This window comes from Nematolebias whitei, chromosome 15, assembly GCF_014905685.2.
Source record: "Nematolebias whitei isolate Nwh7 chromosome 15, NemWhi1, whole genome shotgun sequence".
Lineage (NCBI taxonomy): Eukaryota > Metazoa > Chordata > Actinopteri > Cyprinodontiformes > Rivulidae > Nematolebias > Nematolebias whitei.
The window spans coordinates 24,776,072-24,785,326 of NC_056512.1; the positions used below are offsets into that span (position 1 = coordinate 24,776,072).

The window sequence follows — 9,255 nt, forward strand, 5'->3', positions numbered from 1 at the left end:
ATTTAGGTCCAAGCTAAATATTTAGTTAGCAAATCAAATATTTATTTTGGAATATAAATGTTTAGTTTGGAAAATAAATTTTTAGGTCTGAGATAAATATTTAGTTAGCAATTTAAATATTTAGTTTAGAAATTAAATGTTTAGCTTAGAAATTACATGTTTAGTTTAGAAATTAAATATTTAGCTTGGACAATAAATATTTAGTTTGGAAATTAAATATTTCGTTTTCAAAATAAATATTTAGCCTGGAAATTAATATATAATTTACACCTAGATATTTAGTTTACAAACTAAATATTTAACTAATATTTAGTTTGTAAATTAAACATTTAGCTTGGCCATAAACATTTAGCTTGTTAACTAAATGTTTAGCTTGCTAAATAAATATTTAACTTGCATGTTAAGTATTTAGTTTGTAAACAAAATATTTAGTTTGTAAATTAAACATTTAGTTAGTGAACTATGACATTTATAAATGTATGAATAACATGGTGAAAATATGACTTTGAAAAAAAACACACATTTTTTTTTGTTATGAAAGGCTAAATAAACCAAAATATTGCTGTTAATTTTTGACTGTGTAACTTTAATACGCACCCCATAGTGGGTGTTTCACATTTCCAACCCACATTTTGAGGCTGTTGGTACGGGGAGTCGAGCTGGCGACCTTCTGATCACAGGCCCATCTTCTCTAGCCTCTGTGCCACCACTCCCCCTCATTCATAACTTTACAAATAGTCTAAAAAAATAAAATAAAATGGAGCACTGAGAAATATTGTGACTATGAACTTTGTGATTTGACAGTTTAAATTGATATTTTTTCAAGTACTTAGTCATGAAAACTCCTAAATACAACAAAAGAGCTATACATTATTCCATTAAACAGCAACGTAAGACCCAAGTAGCACACACAGATTACTGACATAGTACATAACAGTTGTTACAAATTACTGTGGTGTGATATGGTTAAGTGGTGTTTAGGTATTGTTCTGTAAAATAAAGTGAAGATGTAAAAGAAGATAAACTGTTTTTCATTCAGACAAAAGTTTCTGGAGCTTCTTCAGCGAGCTTTAAGAAGCTGTAGATTCCCTTTGAGTGATTGATACGATTAAAGTGCATCCATTTTTAATGAATATTTCAAACGTTTTCAAGTGAGGTCATCTAAAAATGTTGTGAACAATAAATATCTTGCCTGTTGTAGATGATGTTTTGAACCACCAGACTGACAAGCTAACAACTAGTCAGACTAGCTGCTCTATGCTCATAAAAACAAAGTCCACTTCCCATAGAGCGTGGTGGGACATCTCACCCTTTCACACACATTTGTGTCTGTGTTTGTGAACGGCAAGGCAAGTGCTGTTAACTGTGCCAAGTCAAGTGGCGTAGCGAGTAACATGCTGCTGATTGTACTCTGCTCTGACGGCACCTCGTATGTATCATTTCAGGATGAATCACATGCACATTTTTATAATCTGATAAACATGGAAACCTTTGTTGTACAGCTGTGGCTAAAATGGTTTATATTCTCTAAAGTCAGAGGGTATCATGGCTACACTTCTGCTGCTCTGTTTTGTCCTTGTCCACATTGGTAATGTAACACCTTGACTTTTACCTTAGACAAGCAGATGCATACATTATTCAAGTTGCAGCTGAAAATACGAGCTTTTTTCTTGATATTTCGTTTGTCTACCATAAACCAAACTTATACAAGTGCAATCTTCACGCCTGTTCTGTGCTCTACTCTCATGGGTTGTACAAAAACACTTCTTGGTGTGTGTAGAGGGCATGGGGGGTTCTAAAACCATATTCTCATGTACTGCTATGACTTTTTGAGATTGTAGTTGTGTTAGGACTGCAGAGATCCACTTTGGTCTTAGCTCACCTTTACTAGCTGCTAGTTAATCTACCGGTAGTCTGAGGTTGTTCAAAGAGCTATCTACGACAAGTAAGATATTTATTGTTCATTACTACTACAGAGAATCTCACTTCAAAACACCCGGACTATCCTTTAAAACATCAGTAGTTCCATTGATCCACACTGTGTATAGGTTGTGTAACGTGCTTTTTTATGTCTTATTAGCAAAATGCAAGTGGATTTATTTATCCTTTAGACTAAAGCTTTGTGTTTGCAGCATGAAAAAATATTGAAAAAATAGTGTTTAAATGTACATAAACAATATTTGAAGCATTTCAAGAAGTCACTGGAAAATCCTTCACTTTGACCTGAATCTGCATCTTGGTATAACTGGTTTCATTCTGCTGAGCTCAGCCTGGTTTGTGGTGCATATTTATCTGTAACCAGTAAGTCTCACTATTAGACGTTATCGTCTAACCTGTAGTTTTACACCTACACTGTAAAATTCAAAAACCTCTTCTCACTTTCAAGCTAAAACGTGCCAACCACTTCTCTGAACAGGCTTATTTAGAGGTTCAGCTCGGTAGTAAGTTGGGATGACTTTGGGTGATGGTGAACGTGCGTCCAGTCCTAAAATAGTTCTCTATTTCCTCCAGCGAGCGGTTGCGAGTCTCTGGGATGCACACAGCGTTGAAGAGCAGGCAGAAGACGCACACGATGGTGAAGATCAGGTAGGGGGCGTACAGGCCGTAGCTCTCCACCAGGTCAGTGAAGATGTATGTGAGGAAGAAGGCCGTCAACCAGCTGACGGTGACGCACAGACCTGAAGCCACGCCCCTAGCAACCAGCGGCAGCACCTCTGACATCAGCAGCCATGTGATGGGACCCCATCCCATCGCGTAACCTACGAGACAGTCAACAATGTGATGACAAAGCTCATATGACAGTGGTGTTTTTGTGATTCTCGTCACTGAACTGGGTGTGAACACTCATGAACCAGTTTCACCAGACAGGGTTTAATGTGTTTGAAGATGTGGACGTTGATGTATTAACTGAGGACATGACTGAAGGGGGTGGAGATGAACTGTCCCTGAAATATTGGGATTAAATACTGACATGTTTTTGAAGCCTACGTTAAATAAACCGGTGGGAATGATTGTGATGGATGTGTACTTATAAGTGAAGTACTCGAGTACTGTTACCTCATTACAGTGTGTATGGCCCTTGCCATGAGTTTCTTAAGCTATCTTAAATGATTCTAATAAAAAATGTTAATATATTGATGAAGTGACTGATCTAAACAGCTTCAACATTTCTTTTTAATAAGTTTAGCTCAAATGATATTATTTTCACTTTACTTCCTGTTTACTGTTATTGTGACAAAGCAAGCATGATTCATTTAGCATGAGCTACTTTCTGATTACACTACAGTGTGAATGCTGAGTGCTTAACATTTGCTGAAATTTGCTGAAACTGAGTTGCTGAAGCTAAAAGAAGCAGAAGACGAGCTAAAACGAGAAGACACTAGCTTAAAACTAAATTAAGAAAATTGTTAGCTAAAAGCCAAAAGAACTCTAATCCTAAACACAAGCTAAAAGCTAAAAGTAGCAAAATACACCGTATTATATTACATTATTATTGTTTAGTCTATATCTTAGATCCTTGTTTAATGTTTCTTTTTTTTATACTTTATATTTTTCCTATTTTTGGGTGTAAATGGGACCTTGAGTATACAATTTTGTTCCACCCCAGGTACCACATGTGATGCAAATGACAATAAAGAACTTTAAAGCTTGAAAAGCCTAGCTAAAAGAGAAAAGTAGCAGAATGGTAGTTAAAAATATTAAAATTGCAAAAGGGTAGCTAAATGTAGCAGAAAAGTTAAAAGTTGCAAAATGGTAATTGAACGCTAAACGTAGCATAAGGGTAGATAAAACTAAAATGAACAGAAAGATAGACAACATTTAAAAGTTGTGAAAGGTTGATGAATTTTAAGTAGCAGAATGGCAGCTAAAACCAAAAGTATCTTAAGAAGCTAAGTTTGCTGAACCAGCAGTGACACAGTAACTCTGACGGCCTTTTTAACCATAAGAGTGACAGCTGCTAACCTTGGCCTGACAGATTTACTTTCACCTTTGTGCTCTGAAATCTTTAATCTTTTGATCATTAAGATATAGTCATCTGTTTTCATGGACTCATGTGATGTTGTACAAACCAGTGGACTTGCTGTTTTGGAGCACAATGTGCTCTGGACCGGACAAGCCACGATCTAAACTAATATGGGTTTTGGATCAGTTTAAACTACAATGTAGAGCCACACGTGATAGCTAAAAATAAATGTGCATCGAAATGAAGATGGATGGATTCTTAGTTAACAAAAACCTACTAATTTACCAAATATGAACACCACAGTGCTGATGATGGGGAGCAGGCTCACAGCCGCTTGCTGACTGGTCTGCAACATGCTGCCCGAGCTGTAGTCCAGAGCGGTGAGGTTATGAGGAGCTGGACCTGGAGGGCAGGGGGTGGTGTGGGAGATCATGGTCAGGGTCAGAGAGGACAGAAACATCAGCATGCTTGACGTATACAGCAGGGCTTTGCGTCCTGCCTTGTCCATCAAACTGGCCGCCAAGACAACAGAAAAGAGTCGGACTGCACCCACGATGGCAGCATCAAACCTGACGCACATGAAACAAAAACAGGACAGTGACTGGAGATGGAGATTTTTACAAAACATTTGCTTGTGACTGACTTTTAAGAAGTGTCCAACCTGGGCTCCAGAGAGACGTTACTCTTGGCAAAAATGGGCTCCAGGTAGACTAGTATGGGTGTGATGCCCGTCATCTGCTGCAGGAAACGCATCCCCACTGAGATCAGGATTGGTCGATAATAGATGGGATTGGCCAGCTGAGCCCAGGTGATTCGTACCTTTGTGTTGATGCTGTGCTGCATTGGTTGAGTGAAACAATACAAATGTTTAGACGTTTAATGAATATCTGCGTTAATTTGGCAAAACAAAGTCCTACATCTTATTCAGTTGCAGCACAAAATTGACATCCACTCATCATGATTGTGACATTTATTTTGAACTTCTAAAAACAAGAATCGGGCGCACAAGTTTGAATTTATTCTCCATAGTGTCCGCATTTTGGACGAGAAAGTTCCAGCAGGACTCAAGGCTGACAAGAAAAAAAACAGTCTGCCTGAAGAAAATCAACAATTGTGGCTTATCTGAATCTGACTCCCCGTTTGTTCTTGGATATGAGCCGAATATCAAATTTCTCCTGGGACACGTGTAACTAGGGAAAAAGCTTTGTCTATCGCAACCCCCCAGTCTGAGAACTTCTGTGCAGGCTTATCAGAACTGTGCCGGCTGACCAACATCTTATCAGGACTATGGCCTAACTATCTGAAAGTGCTCATGGACAAATCTCAACGTCTTGACGTCAAATGCATAAGTAATGTGTTTATAAATGTGCATGCAGGTAGAGATTTTATTTTTTTGAATGTCTCAAATCGTGCCCTTACCACCATCCATCCCTTTTCTATCTAAAGGTATTCTGATAAAGAATAAGGGGCCGCGCTATGATAGCAGCAGCAACGTGCACTCCACCCATCTTTCGGACGACTGTACGAACATAATTCCAGACAGTCTTACATCTTTGAAAGGGTGCAGATCAAGAAAGAAGACTAAACTTGAAGCTTAATAGAAAAAGCAAACGCCTTCTGAAGAAAGGCTTAATGGGTAAATGAGGCAAAGGTTGAGATTTTTGCTCACACTGACAAGAAATGTGTTGGAGGAGTCCAGGTGAGGCTTTTAAACCTAAGATCGTGGTACCAATCATCAAACAAGGAGGTGGTAGTGTCATGCTGTGGTACTGGTGTATTCCACACAAGTGAATGGAATAATGAAGAAAGAGCTCTTCAACTTGACCTCAAATTAACAGCTGGGACACTGAAACTTGGACACATTTTGGTGTTCCCAACAAGACAATTTAGAGGCCAGGTCTTTGCTAGTTTAAATAAACTCCTCCACTTTGCCAAGAGGAGGAGACATATATCATAGTGTTGCACCAATAGCTTGTAGATGCAAGCAGTCATGGGTAAATTTTGCTAATGGGCATTTAACCAAATATAAGTGTGAGTATGTATATCTTTGATTGTCTGTGCACATTTGACCCTGTGGGGATAAAAGAAAATCAACAAAAAATAAAAACTTGTTCACCCAGTTCACGTTTTTTTTTAAATCCTGGAGGAAAAAACACCAAAACAAGTTCAGGTAAAATTAAAAGGCCAAACTTTTCTGACATTCATGCCCACAGGGGTTATGATCATCTCTGACAGAGACTACATCATCAACGCCGCTGAGCATCTGGTACCTGAATGGCTAGGAGCTCAGCTTCTGTGTTGTACTGACTCCCCCTCAGCCAGCGAAGGTTTTTTTCTGCGTGCTGCTCTCGGCCGAGGGAGAGGAGTCTCCTTGGGGAGGAGGGCATGAACGTCAGCAAGATAACCATCAACACAGCCGGCACAGCCCCAGCCACCGCCAGCCACCGCCACGGTACTACCAGACCTGTACATCAAGTAATACAACATTTAATGATGAGTCATTTAAATGCTCACAGCATGACTCAGCGTTAAACAAGAGCTCCAGAAAGCTGCATGACCAGTGGTTTTTCCAGTTCAGATTTAATCATCATCAGTGCCACACTGTTCATTAGTTATTTACTGTTCCAGAGTAAACAACATAAAAGGTCTGAATGTCCACAACAAAGTCGGTTACCAAGAGCGTAGAGTGTCAGGGTCCCAAACACAGCTGTGATCTGAGGGCAGGAGCCCAGAGCTCCTCTGACCTTTTGATGGGAGATCTCTGAGATGTACACCTGTTACAAAAATGCACAAAAGACACGAAGTCAGTCATAACAGCACAGGTGCGCAGTCATGACTTAGAAGCTTTTTTTTTTTTTTTTTTTTTTGTCTAAATGTGTTGTTTTATGTGAAATGTATTTTTGAGAATTTTGCATCAAGTTTTATTTTATTTGTCGTGTAAATTATATTTTCTTACGAGCTGTGAGCACGCCGCGCCTCACAACAAACCGAGCATCACTCTAAACTAGCCACAGGAAGCTTGACGTACAGCGCAAGAGGGATAAACATGGATCAGGTGACTCTCTGATGTAAGCAGGTGATTTTCCAGATGCTCAGTTACCGTGGTAACCTACTGGTATGGATGCTGCAGTCATCCCCCCGGCAACGCCGTTCAGGAAGCGACCCAAATGGAGCATCCACAAGTCCACGGCTCCTCCCATCAGCATGTACCTGAGACACAGATGACAAGGTCAAGGTTTCTTTATTGTCATTCGCATCTCATGTGGTGCATGTGGTGGAACGAAATTGTGTAGACAGGGTCCCAGTTACATCCCACCAAAAAGAGATGCTTACTGAACATTGCTCATGCATAGCAATGAACGTCAGAGGGAATGTCAGGGAAAATTACAGTTTAAAAAATGTATATTTCAAATAATGCAAATGATCCAAACTATTAAAGTTTTGAATATGATTTGAGATGTTATGAACTCCTGACACAGATATGAGAAGACTTCCTCTATATGTTGCAGTCTCCAGAACATCAGTTTGAAGCCAATAGCTTCATTCACCAGTCTGCATGTAGTCATATGTAGTCAGGGGAGTGGTGGCGCAGAGGTTAGAGAGGTGGGCTTGTGATCCGAAGATCGCCGGTTCACGCCCCGGCCCCGACAACATCAAAATTGTGGGTGGGGTAGGTGAAACACCCACACTTGCCCCCACCCTCATTCGCCCCACTCTGGGCCCATGAGCAAGGCCCTTAACCCCACCATGTGCTCCCTAAAACAGGTCTCTCTTGAAAATGAGTTCTCGTGGCTCAATGAGACTAACCTGGATAAATAAAGGCTAAATGAAAAAAAAATATGTCTTTCTGTCACGGGACCTGTCCTGTCCTGTCATTGTCTTACTGAAAACCCAAGTTCTTCACCTCTAACAAATGTGTTTTAGGTTCTTATCATTGGAGAACTGGTGGGCGAAGTTTAGAGCAAGTTCATGACCACCACATCTCTACAGGTCAACCTGAGCTCTTTAGATGCCCCGCAAAATGTTTTCCCCTCTCGGTATGCAGATCCCATAAGCTAACCTCTTTCAGAGTTTTTCTTTAGTGAGGTTGTTTGTTCTTAGACCCACCCGAGGGTCGACGGCACCGCTGACAACATGATGCTCATCTTTCGCCCAATCAGGTCGTTGAGCAGCATAGCCCCCAGCCCACCGCCCGCCGCGCCCAAGGAGTAAATGGACCCAAACCAGGCGGCCTGCACCGTGTCCATCCTGAGCCGAGGGTCGATATCGGGGCTTTTGAACTTGGGCAGGACGGGAGATGGGTAGACCAGAGAGTAACCAAAGTTGAAGTTTCCCAGGACCGCCGAGAACACGGCCAGGTACAGTCTGGTGTTACTGACCTATAAAAGGAGATGAACCCACAAGAAAAATGTACAAATAGTATATTTTAGTGCTTGTCTAATAAAACTTATGTGAACTCAGGGGTGAGCATACAGTTTGTAGATCTTTTAAAATTATGTTTTAGTACAAAGAAATAAACTGTATAGACTTTAGATCCACATCATGTCACCATACACACACATCTGTGACTTTGGCTCATTCTTTTGTAAATAGGGTTCACATTTTTGCAGGAATGCATGTCTTCAAGTTTTGGGGCACTACTTTATTTCCCCTTAGAAATGAAAAACTGTCTCTCTTCTCCATAAATGTGGAAATTAAACACCTGAAAATGTGCTCTGCAGTATGGCAGCACTGATGGGAGCGGCGCTTTGACTTACATTTTTTTTTTGTTCCTGTTGTTTTTGTTTTAACTTTTTTTTTTTTGCACCTACACCGCACACCCACACTACGGGTATGACCGCCATGCACTTCTGGAGTTTTCTGTGTTGTTGCCTTGCAATCCTGCCATCCTGGTTCAGTTTCTGGCCCCCCTCCAGCCTCGGGCTTAGGCTCCGGCCTGTTATGGAAGCTGTCTCCATGATCCTCCATCATCTGCCTGCACAGACTGAACTTCAGAACAGTTCAGTTCTGTGGGGAAACCTTGGCTGTTCTGTGCCTGCTGGACCTGGTTCTGAAGGACAGTCTGGGAGGGCAGTTGCTACAGTCGTTGTTATCATCAAGCTGTTAACGGGACTGCGCTGCTAACAAAACCATGGTGCTAACAGAACTACACTGCTAACAGTACCATGGTGCTAATGGGACCATGTTGCTAACAGAACCTCACTGCCAACAGAACCTCATCGCTAATAGGACCATGGTGCTAACGGGACCATGTTGCTAAGAGAAACTCACTGCCAACAGAACCTCACTGC

General features: G+C 40.8%; 1 protein-coding gene across 1 annotated transcript in view; it reads right to left on the minus strand.

Annotated features, from left to right (window-relative positions):
- Positions 1–2,430: 2,430 nt before the first annotated feature.
- The window catches only part of slc2a6 (solute carrier family 2 member 6), an 8,179-nt gene continuing 1,354 nt past the window's right edge, over positions 2,431–9,255 (minus strand). The window contains exons 2-8 of the mRNA XM_037689524.1: positions 8,072–8,343; positions 7,078–7,174; positions 6,639–6,738; positions 6,235–6,428; positions 4,626–4,801; positions 4,250–4,533; positions 2,431–2,759 (exon numbers count right to left, since the gene is read on the minus strand). Coding sequence (XP_037545452.1) covers positions 2,431–2,759; positions 4,250–4,533; positions 4,626–4,801; positions 6,235–6,428; positions 6,639–6,738; positions 7,078–7,174; positions 8,072–8,343 — 1,452 coding nt within the window. The remainder of the gene's footprint in view (positions 2,760–4,249; positions 4,534–4,625; positions 4,802–6,234; positions 6,429–6,638; positions 6,739–7,077; positions 7,175–8,071; positions 8,344–9,255) is intronic.